This window comes from Trachypithecus francoisi, unplaced genomic scaffold (assembly GCF_009764315.1).
Source record: "Trachypithecus francoisi isolate TF-2019V2 unplaced genomic scaffold, Tfra_2.0 Lachesis_group19, whole genome shotgun sequence".
Lineage (NCBI taxonomy): Eukaryota > Metazoa > Chordata > Mammalia > Primates > Cercopithecidae > Trachypithecus > Trachypithecus francoisi.
The window spans coordinates 37,401,407-37,417,930 of record NW_022681464.1 but is presented as its reverse complement, the minus strand read 5'-3'; the positions used below and the strand labels follow the sequence as shown (position 1 = coordinate 37,417,930).

At 36.2% G+C, this 16,524-nt stretch overlaps 1 protein-coding gene across 3 annotated transcripts in view; it reads left to right on the top strand.

The window, feature by feature from the left end:
- The window catches only part of METTL4 (methyltransferase like 4), a 124,517-nt gene that overhangs the window by 31,438 nt on the left and 76,555 nt on the right, over positions 1-16,524 (top strand). For 2 of the 3 annotated variants that reach the window (XR_004429264.1, XM_033178206.1), the window contains exons 6-8: positions 677-851; positions 3,436-3,542; positions 3,909-4,000. Coding sequence is in view for 2 of the 3 variants with exons in the window: in XM_033178206.1 (XP_033034097.1) it covers positions 677-851; positions 3,436-3,542; positions 3,909-4,000 (374 nt within the window). In the remaining variant the exon portion in view is untranslated. Of the gene's footprint in view, positions 1-676; positions 852-3,435; positions 3,543-3,908; positions 4,001-9,981; positions 11,629-16,524 lie in introns of those variants that run through there. The other variant, XM_033178207.1, reaches the window with a different exon arrangement.

Here is a 16,524-nt window from a genome sequence, read left to right as displayed (position 1 = left end):
GAGATACAAGATTATAGATTTTGTTTTACACAATGGAAACATGAGGGCTTCAGAGAACCCAGTGGAATTGACTGGGAAGGCAGAAAGCGAGATGATAGATGGGGGTTGTAAATGCAGTGGGATGGAGATGAGGATGGGTGAGATGATAGATGACACAGGGAGTCAGCATTTTGTGCAGGGTTTGAGGATTCTAGGGCTAGAAGAAGCTTCATTGGAATAGATTGGCTTTAGCATTACCAATTTTGCAACACTGATTTGGTGCCAGGTAAGGCTTGTAGGGTTTGACTTAGGTTATTGAGAGACTAGTTTCAAGGCTCACTGTGACGGGGTTCCTGTGTAATACAGAGTATGGGATCTAAACAACAGTATTTGCTTAATTTTGAATTGGAGAAAAAGTATTGTAAATAGTAAAATTACTGAAACGTAATGCATTTAGAAATGACTAAAAAAAAAAATATAGCCTGACGTTTTTAAACTAGTAAAAAAAAAAGGTGATTTTTGACTTGTGTGTAATAATGTGTCCACTGGGTGGCACTGTGGCTTTATATTTTGCTACACAAATAACTAGCAGTAAGAGCTTTGCATTTGTGGAGTCAGTGTTATGCATGTCTTCTCCCTGCTTATTTTTCTTTTTTTGCAGTGAATTTTGCTCATCCTTTTTTCCATTTATTTTTAGGTACAGTTATTTGTCACCCCTGCAAATAAAGCAAATACCTATCCCTAAATTGGCTGCTCCAAACTGTCTTCTTGTTACTTGGGTGACCAATAGACAGAAGCACCTACGTTTTATAAAGGAAGAACTTTATCCCTCTTGGTCTGTGGAGGTAGTTGCTGAGTGGCACTGGGTAAAAGTAAGTTCAGAAGTTAGCTTATTTGTTAATACAACTTGATAGAAGTCACGTAAAGGTAGCGTCTATTTTGTAATGCTCAACATGTCACTGCTCTACTCCTTCAGCATGGGCTAGTTGAGACTTTTGCTTCGCTGCTTAGCACTTTTATATTTTTATTCTCAAGGCTATTTTTTTTTGTATGTCTTTTTGTAATGGGGCCTCAAACTGCTGGCTTTGGGAAATCAGTCAGGAAGATACCAGGATGAAAATTTTAAACGCTCTGATTATGTCTTATTTAAAAAACAACAAACGAAAACTTTGGGGAATTATGTATCACCAAACATAGAAATAGTCTTACCCTTCATCTTCTTCCCCTTTATATACTCACAATTTCAACCACCCTTTGTGATTTCTTTTTCTTATTTCGTGGGGGATGAGGGCAAGGAATGGCAAAGTAACCCATTGTAGAGGGGATGGGAAGATGCCAGAACCAAGAACCTTTTATGCTCTAAATCTTGTTAACTTAGGTCCTCAGTGCCTGTTGTGCTGCTGTGCATATTTTTGAAAGAGATGATTCAAACTCTAGAATTGGTTGAATGATCTTTAATATCTCCGCATGCTACAAGATTACCAAAAAATACAGAAAAATCAGGTATCCATTTAGAGTTCATCAGGCTTCCTTTTAAAGATACATTGACTATTTAAATGATGTCTAAAAGCCTTCCTAAATTTTGAAAAGATAAGCCAAGCTATTATTTTAGTGTTTAATGTTTATATTGCAAGCATATTCATTTTTAACACAGTGGAGTTGTGCTTTTTATGACTTTGTGTATACTTTTTCATCTACTGGAGTATCTCCTAAAAGCTGTGTGCAGTAGTTCCTCCTTATGCTTGGGGGATACATTCCAGGACCCCTAATGGATACCTGAAACCATGGATGGTACTGAACCCCATATATAGTTTTTTTTCTATAATACATACCTATGAGAAAGTTTATTTATAAATAGAGAGATAAACAATAATAACTAATAATAAGATAGAATATTATAGCAATATACTGTAAATGTTATATAAATGTAGTCTCTCTCTCAAAATGTCTTACTGTCCTGTATTTACCTATCTCTGGACTGCAGTTGACCATGAGTACCTGAAACCCTGGAAAGTGAAACTGTGGATAAGGGGAGACAAGTATATATTGTTTATACCTATGTTATGGGACTTGACAAAGACTTACAGTTGTATCTTTGTTTTCATGCTGTACTTTGGTCTTAGTGTTGGTTAATTTGGTATAGGACCATGATAGGAGTATGCTACCCCATTCCGTCTTGCCTCTTATGATAGTTCTTTTATAGTCAGAACCTGGGACCAAAGTCAGGAGGAGGTCATCTTTTGAAATCAAACCCAGTAAAATGTTAATACATAAAAATAAGGTTATTAATCTGTAGTAGTAATCAGTTCTAAGAGATGGTATAAGACCTGAATTCAAAACATAAATATTATCTATTATGTTATATGAAGCATTTATTAGGTAATTATACATATTGTTCTGATAGGAGGAGTAATGTGCATTGAGTATAAAGGCTACCCAACGTGCCAGTATTTATACAGCACTTTTTGTAGGAGATGCTGTGTCTGATTGGCCCTAGAGGAGATAAAAGACTTTCTGATTACTGATTTGGTTGTTTAGGCACATTGATATAGGATAAAGGGTTTCACAGATAGCAGTGTTCTGACAGTGAAAATATATATTCCCATGGTAAATTAATGAATTGATATTTTAAATTATTTTTGAGTTTGATTAGCTTAAATGAATCTTTGAGAGTATGATCATCCCAGGGTGAAATGATGAAACTGAATTTCTGAATTTATAATGCCCAGGGCCAGTATCTGAACTAGGTATTGTCTATCAGCCACCCAGTTTCTATCCTTATTAATTTTGGCTTTGACAATGTTTAATGATACTATTTCCTATAACTAAAGGGAACTGTGTATTATGATCTACTTAGTCATATTGCTAATTCATTTATTAGTTCATTCATTAGTAATTCATTTGTTAGTTCATTTGCATGAACTAATAAATTGCTGATGTCATGGTTTCCAGGAATCAATTTTAGTTAAGAGATTGTTTTACGTGCAAGATGATAATGAAGTTATATTTGAAATATTTATATGATATTTTAAAAAATCTCTTATAGAAGCAATATCTAATATGGTAGCCACTAACACATGTGACACTTCAGCACTTGAAATGTGGCTAGTCCAAACTGAAATGTACTGTTAAGTATAAACTATACTTTGGATTTCAGGCATAGTACAAACGAAAGAATGTAACATATCTCAATAACTTTTCTGAATTGATTACATATTGAAATGATTGTATTTCAGGTATGTTAGATTGAATTAAATATATAATTAAAATTGATTTCATTGCATTTTTTTTACTTCTTTAGGTGTTTCTGTTAGAAAATTTAAAATGATAAATGTGGCTCACATAATATTTGTACTGAACAGCACTAGCCTGGAGGTTTAATTTCTGTTGTATGTGTGTGGAAGCTCTATAGTGATGGGAAAAAATAACCCTCTTTTGTTGGCTCCTTCCTATCAGATCACCAGTTCAGGAGAGTTCGTGTTCCCATTAGATTCTCCACACAAAAAGCCTTATGAAGGTCTTATACTGGGGAGAGTTCAAGAAAAAACTGCTCTACCATTGAGGTAGGAAAGGCGATTTTTCAAAATTGTATACATGTATTAATTTTTACGCTTTTAAAAATGATTATCTTAGTAATCATTGACTTTTAAAAATTTTTATGTTTTTGAAAATCTGAAAATGGCCCAGTGTAGAAAAGAATAGGTGGTATGGCACAGGAAACTTTATATTTTATCTAGTGTGTACTTGTCATTATTATAGAAAATGAAATGATAAGAATGTCTCAATACTTAAATTGTTAATTTCTTTCATTGATTGTAAAATTTGTTTTAAAATCAGATACAGAAAGAGAAAAAAATCAATGCAGCTGTGGCTTATATATACAAATTGTTTTTGAAAATATAGTTTACTTTCTTGTTCTGTTTAATTAGGAATGCAGATGTAAACGTGCTCCCCATTCCAGACCACAAATTAATTGTCAGCGTGCCCTGTACTCTTCACTCACATAAGCCACCGCTTGCTGGTATGTTTTTATAAAATAGAATTGTTATCACTTTTGTGTCAAATTTGAAAAAAAGAGTACGTTTAGTATTTAAATGGCCTACAGATTCGGAAATTAAGTCAGATGTGGGTTAATGAATATTCTAAAACTATTTCTCTATCTCTATAAAATAGAGAATAGATTAGTTTTGTGTTACTCAGCTTTTCCAGTTATACCATTTTTTTTTTTTTTTTTTTTTTTTGAGGCGGTGTCTCGCTCTGTCGCCCGGACTGGAGTGCAGTGGCCGGATCTCAGTTCACTGCAAGCTCCGCCTCCCGGGTTCACGCCATTCTCCTGCCTCAGCCTCCCGAGCAGCTGGGACTACAGGCGCCCGCCACCTCGCCCAGCTATTTTTTTGTATTTTTAGTAGAGACGGGGTTTCACCGTGTTAGCCAGGATGGTCTCGATCTCCTGACCTCGTGATCCGCCCGTCTCGGCCTCCCAAAGTGCTGGGATTACAGGCTTGAGCCACCGCGCCCGGCCTCCAGTTATACCATTTTTCAGATTCCACTTGCTATCAGTTGCTTCCCATCACTGGGCTGACACAATGAATGCTGATGGGCATCTGATAATGTAGTTCAGATAGACCCTTTATTTTACTACCAGGGCTCTACCTCTTGCTTGTTCTAAAACCAGGAACTCAGAATAGTAGTCAGAGAGATAGAAGTCCCTTGATATTTGGTTATTTGGTTAGTGGCTCTCACTTTTACGTGTTTTTTAAAAGATAGTGTTGCTTTTCTGGAACATTGACAGCTAATTGCTGCAGCCTGCAAATTCTCACTAGTCTTAATACTTTAGTATAATGTTTATCATTCAATGAAACTAAGCAGCAGGGAATAGTGGGGAATTTGGCTTTAGAAATGGACTAACATGAGTTTGAATCCTGGCTTCGGGAGTTGGGCAAGTCACTCAAATATTTTTCTATATCACAGTCCTCATTTAAAGAGGGAATAGTGATATTTAGTCTTTTAGAGTTGTGAGAATTAGTTATATTTAAAGTTCTGTAGCATGTGCTAGAAGCTCACTGAATGCTAAATTTTTCAAGTCAGAGTTTAAAAACATCGAAATGTAAAGTCCTTGAGAGACACTGAATTTAATATTCAAAGTTTATATGAACAGATACTTCTCAAAAGAAGACATTTATGCAGCCAACAGACACATGAAAAAATGCTCATCATCACTAAGAAATGCAAATCAAAACCACAATGAGATACCATCTCACACCAGTTAGAATGGCGATCGTTAAAAAGTTAGGAAACAACAGGTGCTGGAGAGGATGTGGAGAAATAGGAACACTTTTAAACTGTTGGTGGGATTATAAACTAGTTCAACCATTGTGGAAGGCAGTGTGGTGATTCCTCAACGATCTAGAACTAGAAATACCATTTGACCCAGGCATCCCATTACTAGGTATATACCCAAAGGATTATAAATCATGCTGTTATAAAGACACATGCACACGTGTGTTTATTGCGGCACTATTCACAATAGCAAAGACTTGGAAACAACCCAAATGTCCATCAATGACAGACTGGATTAAGAAAATGTGGCACATGTACACCATGGAATACTATGCAGCCATAAAAAAGGATGAGTTCATGTCCTTTGTAGGGACATGGATGCAGCTGGAAACCATCATTCTCAGCAAACTATCACAAGGACAGAAAACCAAACACTGCATGTTCTCACTCATAGGTGGGAATTGAGCAGTGAGATCACTTGGACACAGGAAGGGGAACATCACACACTGGAGCCTGTTGTGGGGTCGGGGGAGGGAGGAGGGATAGCATTAGGAGATATACCTAATGTGAATGACGAGTTAATGGGTACAGCACACCAACATGGCACATGTATACATATGTAACAAACCTGCACATTGTACACATGTGCCCTAGAACTTAAAGTATAATAAAAAAAAATAAAAATAAAAAACAAAAAAACTTCAGGAATATATATTTTGTTAGTTTGGTAATTTCTACCAACAATAACAACTACAAAACTCCTATAAGTTGCCACTCAGGAAAACTACGGGGAGCTTATGTTACCTGCAGAATATGAGGCAGTTCATGAACTGGGATATGTAGAAAGTGAACACAAATTCCCAGAGAAGTTTTGTTGCTAGCACTTAGGATTTCTGTTATCTTAAATGGCTTATGCAGAAGAGTCTTCTTTTAATGTTTTTTTTTGGAAACAGAGTCTCACTCTGTCACATACAGTGTGGCCTGATCTTGGGTCACTGCAGCCTCCGCCTCCTGGGTTCAAGTGATTCTCCTGCCTCAGCCTCCTGAGTGGCTGGGCCTGCAGACATGTGCCACTATGCCTGGCTGATTTTTGTGTTTTTAGTAGAGATGAGGTTTCGCCATGTTAGCCAGGCTGGTCTCGAACTCCTGACCTCAAGTGATCCACCTGCCTCAGCCTCCAAAAGTGATGGAATTACAGGCATGAGCCACTGCGCCCAGCCTCTAGAAGGGTGTTTATAGTATAACTTCATTTGAGACATATACAGATGTCTACCTGATAACCTGTTCTTTGACTAAGAAGGATTCTCAGTGAATAATCGATTGCCTAACACTTTGTACTGTCATAGACCTTTAATGCTTTAATATATATCTCAAATGGAAAGTGAGATTGCATTGTTCCTTGTGAAAAAAAATTACACTTGGCACTAGTAATACCTGATTATATATGTATATGTATTCCTCTCATTTGAATTTTATTTATCATTTGGTAACAAAGCTTAATTTAGTGTTTGTCTCAAACCTTATTTTTTTCTTTTAAAAATTCAAAAGCTAAGACCGTAAACTTTTCGTTCTGAAATGATTGTAAACTATGTATCAATTCCTTTAAAATAAAATAAAGTTATATTTAAAGATGAGCCTCAGGAGACAGGTTTTAAAATAGTGAATAAAAATGAGTCTTGCCCTAAAGCATTACAGCTTTTATCTTTGAGATGCAGTTCTTTCTCATTCCCTGTAGAGAGCAGCACAAACACACTTTTAGGATTGAAAACTTTTAAAAACAAAAGTTAGATTCTGGAGGAAACATCTGAATAACTCTCTCTATATAAAATCTTATGTTTTGGTTAAGTAGTGATAGGAAATATTGTAATATTTTATTTTTGAGTTCATATTACTGTATGTATATTTAGTATAGTTCACCTTTCTATATATTTCAGAAAGCATCTCTCAGATTTCTGCAGTATATTTTACCCTGAAATCATAACTCTAGGAGTTTGGGATGTTATATATTCTGTATATAATGCTCACAACTTTTACATTTAAATGTTCTTAAACTGTTTTATGCAAATTCATAAAATGAAATGTTTTCTCTTTGGTATCTAGAAACACCCTGATTTTTTTTTTTAAAGTTTAATTGGTTATTTCTGCTGCAAAATGTAGGAGACCACATTGGTAGCATATGGCATTTCAAAATGATACATTTGCATAAGTTTTGAAATTTTGTCCGATAGATTGAACGATAAGCTATCAATAGCTATGGTTTACAACCTAACATTATAAAGTGATATTGTTTGAAGATTTAAGGTAGGAAAATTTCATGAAATGAAATATTTAAATCAAAATTTTAGCTTTCACGTTTTACCTTAGAGGAATTTCCACTTCTTTTTACTGCTTTACATACTGTTTCCATCTGAAGAGTGAAGTTTAGTTGACGGGGTTATATGCACTGATGTTTGGGCCACCTCTCTTACTCCTGCCCCATGCTTTCAGAACAAAAAGGAAATGACTAGCTGTGCACGGATTGCATCCTCTCCATTGGTTAAAGTGTGTTTTACTAACTCCAGATGTTATGTAATTGTCAAAGTTTATGTGTCATACTCATGTTTAAATTTATACATTCACATTTAGTTTTAAATTAATAGTTAAAAACCAGAATAATACATTTTCATTAATTTGCCTTTATTTCTTCTACCTGATTTTGAAATAAAATAATTGTAGTTAACGTTATGAAAACACAGTATTCTGGTTTAACTAGAAAGGAGAAGAACCATGCAAAAATTTATTACATTGAGAAAATAGGATGGTAGTAAATGGGTTTAGGTTGTATATATTTTTCCACTCCATCCAAGTACCTGGCCATCATTTTCTATTAGATTGTAAACGCTCATAAAACATGGATATTCTGCTTCTTCTGTTAAGTTTTATAAGACTGATTATAGTGGATGCTCAGAAAAGGAAACATTTTTTGACTGGCTGACTCCAGTTTAAATTTCTAAAATAGTGTTGCTAACCTCTTCGTACCAAAAATCTGAACAAATGAAACAAAAACAAACAAAACCTTTCTTCAATGTAACCTTAGAGCACATTAAAAGGGAATTGAGGCTGGTAAAGCATTAAATTCATGGGAAGAAAATGGAAAAGTGATGTAGGGTTATTGTCCTCTAAGACTCTAGGGAAATCTTTCTTTCAAGGTTAGTAGCATTTAATTTATGTACTTTTGAAAGGGTTAGAAGCCTTCATGCCAGCATCTCCTAGAACCCATCAAAGCCCAAATTTGAGTTCACTTGAATTATAGACAGTGAACCTTTTAATTCTTCTTTGATTTTTGCTAAACAGGACCAGTACTTTCTGACAGATGAACAAGTATTTTGCTGTGGGGAGCAACTGAAGAACATGATGAAACCTAAAATGATATATTCTCTTTTAAGCCTTACCTATCTCTAGTATTCTTAAAGAACCCTTATCATTACTAAAGGAAATTTGATAGATTTCTTCCAAGCTCAATCTTACGTAGCAATTATGAACCATATTTTACCTTTTCTAGTGATTTTTCTTATCTGAATTTTATACCAAATTCCTATTAGGTGGTTAGCATAGCTAACCAGCAGCATGATCAAGATTAAATTGATTTAAGTGTTTGTCATCCAATTGGGTGAACATGTGCTTTTCAAAAGTTTCTGTGTCCTTCTTTTCTCTCTTTTAGTGTAGACAACAACTCTTTAGCCTACAGCTCTTTCCCCAACAAAATACAATGTTCAGTAGTTATTAATACATTGAATAATACAAGGAATACTTCACTGTGGAAATACCATGATAAATTTTAGGTAAAGAAGGATCTATAATTTGAAAATGAAGAAATGTTCTTAGTGCTACCAACTTATTGCTAAGGGGGCTAGTTATTTAAATGTTAGTTATTTGTTCTCAGTATTTCTGTTTATATCCAGCTCTTCATTTATTATTATTTTATTGAAGTTTATATTGCAGAGAGACTTTTATTTTATCTTATTTTTAAAAAATGGGTTGTTTTTGAATTTTTGTAGGGCTCTTTTTCATGTATGGATTATATTTATTATAAATTGGCTGGGTGCAGTGGCTCCCGCCTGTAATCGTAGCACTTTGGGAGGCCGAGGCGAGTGGATTGCCTGAGCTCAGGAGTTCGAGAGCAGCCTAGGGAACATGGTGAAACCCCATCTCTACTAAAATACAAAAAATTAGCCAGGAGTGGCGACGTGTGCCTGTAATCTCAGCTACTTGGGAGGCTGAGATAGGAGAATTGCTTGAACCTGGGAGGTGGAGGTTGCATTGAGCTGAGATTGCACCATTGCACTCCAGCCTGGGTGACAGTGCGAGACTCTGTCTCGAAAAAAAAAATAAAAAAATAAAAAATAAAAAAAATAAATACAATTAGTACTCAGGAGATATATCAGCAGTATTGGAAAACTGAAAAGTCACCTATGTAGGTGTTAAAGTCCTCATTTCTCATCTACAAATGAAAACCAGTAAACTAGGACTATGGAAGTTCGGAGGGTATTTTTCCCATTCTCAAGTGTACTTATTTTAAATGGCTAACTATAAATAGTAAAGCCTGTGATGAAATCCTTGAAATTAATTTGCTGTCTTTTAAGAACAAAATGAAACGTTTCTCCCTTTCTACTCTTAACTGCTAAAAGGAAATGCATTCCTTCCTCAATAATAATTTTTGTGTTTTTTCTCTTTTTTAAACAGAGGTTTTAAAAGACTACATCAAGCCAGATGGGGAATATTTGGAATTGTTTGCTCGAAATTTACAGCCAGGTTGGACTAGTTGGGGCAATGAAGTTCTCAAATTTCAGCATGTGGATTATTTTATTGCTCTGGAGTCTGGAAGCTGACTATGATCTTGATTAAAGTAGTGGTTTCTTCATTGTTTCCTCACCACTTTTCCCTTCATTCTAACTCACTTTTTAAATTTTGTTACTAACCCATATTCTTAGAATATAAGCAGGACTTGTTTTTTTCAGTAAGGGACCAGAAGTGAATAGCCTTCATGTAATTTTGAGATGAATTTTACTTGAGATGCACTAACATTCTATGTTGTTGTAGACTATACAAATTAAGTGGTAAGCAGTTACAAAGATGGCAAGACCATGCTATTGAAAAAGTTCAGAAAACATACACCGTGGACCAGAGGTCATAATCCTATCTATGGACGTGTTTTGTGTGGCCCGTGTAGTGTTGTAAAAAACATTTAGAACCATTATTCTAAAAAATGGGGATATTTCACATTAAAGTTCACATTTCTGCTTCTTTTTTAAACATCAGAGACTCTGGCTACACCGAGGCCTCTGTTCTTTCCTGGCATCAGTCTGCAGGACCTAGTGGTGGTGGCTCACTGGGAAAGAGCCTTGTGCTCTCCACTTTGCCACAGTACCACTGCCGCCGTACTGCTCGCTTATGTCATCCACCTGGCCCTTGTATGACCTGACTTTGCAACCTCGGTATACTATTATGTTCTGGAAAAAATATTCAAAGACCTGCCAAGTACTGCATTAGTATTCTGAGTTTATACAGCATTTTTGTAGGGTTTTAAATTGTATTCAAGGTCACTTTCCAAGCACTTCTTGGAAAGGTTTTGCTTTTCTAGAAAGAAAAAGGTTTTGCTTTTCTAGAAGAAAATGAAAAGCTATTCCTTATAATAAACATGGCAGCAAGTAAACACTGTGATTGTGAAAAAAATATTATTTACAGATTTTCTACAAATTAATATTTGTCTACCAAGTAAAATATTTTGACTGAAATTATTCTTTGAAATGCATATTGATTTATGTGTATTTTAAAAAATTGAGGTATAATTTTCACAAAATTCTCCAATTTTCAGTGTCGAATTCAGTGAATTTTGAAAACAATATATACAGTTTTCTGTCTGCCACAGTGATCGTGATACAGAACACTTTCTTCACCCCGAAAACGTCTCATTTTTTCTTTTGCAGTCAATCTCCTGCTCCTATCCTTGGCCCCTGGCAAACAGTGGTTTGCTTTCTATCATTAGTTCTGCTGTTTGAGAATTTCATATACATGGAATCATCCTGCAATGTGTCATCTATTGTGCCTGGCTTCTTTCACTTAGCATTTTGAGAAAAACATTTATACTATTTACAGATTGTCGAGAAATATTTATCCACTAAGTAAAATGTTAGACTGAAATGATTCTTTGACAAGCTTGCCAATTTTACTGATTTTGTCAAAGAAAAATATGTTATTTTTGAAGTTTGTTCATCCTTTGAGCGTGTGAGTTTAGTATCAGAGGCTTAATTTTGTGTTTATGGAGCTATTCTAACTTGTTATTTAGAAGGAAAAAGGTATGAAACGTGAAGCAAACTTCTCACCATCTCATTTGAATTCTTTCCAGCTTCTTTTAGTATTTATGGATTTTATATACTTTGTGGGAACATTTTATCCTCACCAAGTTTTTGGACTTTCATTTTTGCGTCATAAATACTGGTACTGAAAGGAAAAAGAGAGGATCTTAATTCAACAGTCCGTTATTCATGTTGCAAGAGCTATAGTTTTAGCTCTGCTCCAAAGCTGTAAAACCTTTGGACCTTGTTTTAACACCAGTTTAATTATTGGACTCCTTTTTAAACAAAGGATGAGTCTGCAAATTTTAACAATAACACCTTGTGAGAACAAAAATGAAGGAGTATCAACATCAAACTGTCTTCATTACTACAGTTGGTTTAGCCAGCTGACCTGTTGGACTTACATATTTTAGAGCATTTTCATTCAGAGCTTCCTATATTATTTTTATAACTTGTAAGAATTTTGTGGGTTTTTTTTTTTTCTATCACATACTTTTCATAGGCTTAAAGTCTTTTAGGACTCTCGGTAATAATGCTTAGGCAAAGGGGTGCAGCTAACATTTGTTGAGTAGTATATGTTACTCTGTGCTATGCTTTTTACTTACTGCATTTAATCCTTGCATAACCTTCAGAGATAGATACAACCTTCATTTAATAGTTGAGAAAGCTGAAGCCCAGGGAACTATTTTGTCTGTAAACACACAGCAAGTTTCGAAACCAGGATGCAGTTTGCTGACTCCATAGCCCATGCTGTATTTTATGTAAAAACATGGAAAACTGAGCAAATGACTAAGGATCTCTCAAGTGATAGGATTGCACTCTAGCTTTCCCCATCGAGCTCTTTTGCCTTTGCGTGCTTAACTGCTAATACCACTCAAGAAACTGGGGGAATTGTGCCTCATGACGTCATATCCTTGGAATTCTTGGCCTTTCTCTGACACTCTTTCACCCTTCTACATGAGATCCAGTAGAGTAAAATCACAACACAAAACACAAAAAAGCACAACTACTCTTGGAAACAGATTATCTTTAAAAAACTTGATCCTTTTTACCATTTGTCCTCCTTTCTTCCTCAGCCTTTATTTGTGCCCTCTAGTCAAAGTTTGACCCAGTTTTTCTTTTCTCTCGGCCACTGTAGACACAGGGTCTTTTTTTGTACCTAAGTCACTAAGTTCAGTGTGGCACAGTCAGTGTAATCTAAAGCCAACTTGTGTAGGTTTGAACCCAACTGACTTTTGACTTTGAGCAAGTTAATTAAATCTTTAGGTCTTGGTGTCCATTCATGCATCTAGGTGATAATAATACTACCTCATAGAGTTATTATGAGGATTAAATGAGTTGATACCTGCAAGGCACTTGTAATATGCTTGGAATATTTTAAGCACTCCAAAAATGTGACACTTTTTTTGTTTTTTTTTAAATTTCAGGTCAAAAAGTTCTTATCACAGTCTGGAATCTCGTTCAGGGAACACACTGGAAATTAAGTGTTAGTTCCATCCCTTTGCCTGAGCATATTAAACTGCCCATACGGTTTTTCTGTCTAAACATCCTTTTTTTCTTACTCTGTTTCTTGTTCATAACCTGCACCTGATTTCATACATGAGGAAGCTGTGAAATCTCCTCTCCCATTGTGGTCCTGCCTAAGAAACAAATTAAAACAAGGGCCACATGTGGCTTTGGGCTTCGTGTTTTGATTGCCCCCTGCCATGTTGACTAAGCTGTGTAGCTGCTCTACATTGCGCTTTGTTGAATTCCACAGGTGCTAAATGGGTCGCCTTTTAGCGATGATGTTTCTTCCATGTTCAGAGACTTCAGGCCCATGCCACATACATTTGGTTCAAAAGAGATGTGTTACACTTTGCTGCAGGTGTTAGGAAGTTGATCTTTATTTGCTACCCAGGGAATTTTCCAGTTGATAAGGCAGAGACCAAGTAAAGAAGGTCTATTTCTACAGATGGTCTGAAAGGCAGCAATGGGATAGGTTTCTTCTCTTGAATGCCAACCTTTGAGGGAGGCCAACATCACCATGGGCCAGTGGCCTTCAGCCTAGTCCATGACCCTGGGGATATAAGTCTGGATCTAGATCTGGGTATAGCTTTAGTTCTGCCTTTGCTCTGTCCTTGCAAGAGGCTCTCTTTACCTTGTCCTGTTCTAGTCCTCAAAATACTATGGTGCAAACTCATTCTTACAAGAGAATCATGGGCTCCCAAATCTTACTGTCTCAGACTTACTACCCAAGAGACACGTATCTTTTGAGCATTTTTATGTATTCAGCTTCAGGCAGATGCTGGCTTTTCTCCTGATGGGATTGAGAGGATTATAATCACTTCAGAGGACCTTCCCTTCCCTGAAGATGCTGTCCGATTTACTTCATTTGATTCACGTCATGCACCATTGGCCTACCATACCTTGGTAAGCGCCACAGCACTGTTGGCACTGTTCTGTGGTTACTAGAGTTCTTTTGCTTCAATTGTTTCACTTTATCTTCAAAACAATCTTACGAAGGTGTAGGTATAATGAGGGAATAGGTTCATAGAGGCTGCTCATAAGGTTAATAACCAAGACTTGAATTCTATTCTGGTTCCGAAATTAAGGGACTTTTTGTTACATCGTGTTTGCTGATGAACTTCAGATCTTAATAGTAGGTCCATCAACTACTAATCAGAGGTTCATTGTATGGCCTGGCGCAAATGTAGAATGGTTCATATGTAATGACCCAAACATACCTTTCTCAATATACCACAGCATCATTCTTGTGTTATTAACATAGTAGTTTTTGTTAGAGCTTTTAGTGACATTGGTTGAACTGATAGCCTCAGTCAACTCAGAATCACTCAGAATCTGACATAACCCTTTGACATAAGCCATAAGCATTTTTACCATGCCATTGTATTTTAACAGCTCAATCAGATGAGCCATTTTAAGCTCACATTTTAAGGAAGCTCTTCTGCAAAATATTCAACTGGATTTGAGGCTGTATGGGTAGTTAGAAAAGGGAATAAGTAACACAAGCACAAGTGCAGATAATTTATGGTGATCTGATACCAGTGTTTGGATATGTGGGCCAACTCATAACTCCAGACGGGGTCTTGATTAAATTCACAGCTCTGTTGACCAGTCTGCACCAGGCTGAAAGTAAATCAGAACTACCATGATAACTTCACAACCAGCCTTTTCCCCCTAAATATTCCTAGGGGGTTAACCTAGACCTCCTGGGACTTCTGTGAACTTGACTGGGACCTCTTAGATTTTTCAGTATCCATCCAAGTCCCTGGAGCCATTTACAAACACATTGATACCTAGTAGTGGAGAGCATCAGGAAAACTAATTTATTTTCTCAGATGAAATGTGGGCCTGGTTGTCGGGTAGCTGACAATGGGAAATCTTTGGACGATGGGTAAGGCAAACAGAGTTGTTGCAGTATTAAAACTGTTTTTAGTCAGTATCATTAAAGAAAAACATGGTTCCCCACCTGCTTTTAAATTGCTTCTCCCAACACTGTCCACATGTACCCTGAATGTTAATCAGACTGGACTATATGCTGTTGCCTGATTGAGGCCTCTGCTTTTGCTCGTGGTACTTTCTCTGCCAGGAAAAAACTACCTAGACTTTGAGATCAGCTAGATCTACATGTTGAGTCTTGATATATTTAGCTTCTGAGTGACTTTCAGCAATTAAACTATATTCTCTTGAACTTCCTTTTTCTGAGGAATAAGAAGGCTAATCTTTGGGCCTTATAGAATTATTTTGAGGATGAAATGAAATAACTGAACGTGATTAGCATAGGACCTAATAACCTAGCAGGTATTACGTATTTGCTCATTTAAAAAAAAAATTACAGTCTTCCTGGCAACACCTCTAATTTCATGACCCACTTAAAAAAAAAACCTTATTTTGGACTAGTTTTAGGCTTATGGAAAATATGCAAAAGTACTAAACAGTTTCTAAATTATTTCTCACCTCTGTAACCTCTGTGAAACCCCCTATTTTATAGTCAGAGGCAATTATTATCAAAGTGAGCATTTTGCATGCTTCTTTTAGAACACATAGAACAAATTTATATCTATATCATCGATATCTATATCTATACCTCTCTCTTCATTTCCCTCTCCTCCCTCCTCTCCCCCCTTCTTCCTTCCCTCCCTTCCTCCATTCCTCCCTTCCTCCTTTCTTTCTTTCTTCCCTTTTTCCTCCCTTAATAAATTATCGGAGGTAGGACTAATTATTATTTTTTCTTTATTCCAATGAAGAGTAGCAGAATATGCACCCCAAAATGTGCCACTTTGGTGTGAGGATTATTTTGAACTAAAGGCAATTGAGAAGAAGTAGATATAAGAAAATCTCTCTGTCCCCCCACCACCCATTTGCCTGAAAGCAAGACAAAAATTGACAAAGGTGTCCCTTCCCTCTCTACAAGGAAGGACAAATGTTAATCACCAGACTGTAGACCCTTAGCCCAGAGACAGCACAGAGGAATCTATATGATAAACTTTACTAACTAGCTGGTTATTTTTACAATTTTGTTTTTTTAAATTGACAGATAACATTGTACATTTTTATTCTTTTGCCATAAAAATGATAACTATATGAGGTACTGCATTTTTTAAAATTAGCTAGATTTAACCATTCTGCCTTTACCATTAGTTTCCCATTTATTTGCCTTTCAAGTTTCCTACCTTGTGAGTCTCAAGGTCCTTTTCCTTTGTCTTTTCACTTGTCTAAAAATGTATTATTCTTTGTTGAAGATGCTGATCTGGTTTGGCTGTGTGTCCTCATCCAAATCTCACCTTGAATTGTAAACCCCATAATCCCCATAGGTCAAGGGTGGGACCAGGTGGAGGTAATTGAATCATGAGGGTGGTATCTCCCGTGCTGTTCTCATAATGAGCGAGTCTCACGCGATCTGATGGTTTTATAAGCCTGGCGTTTC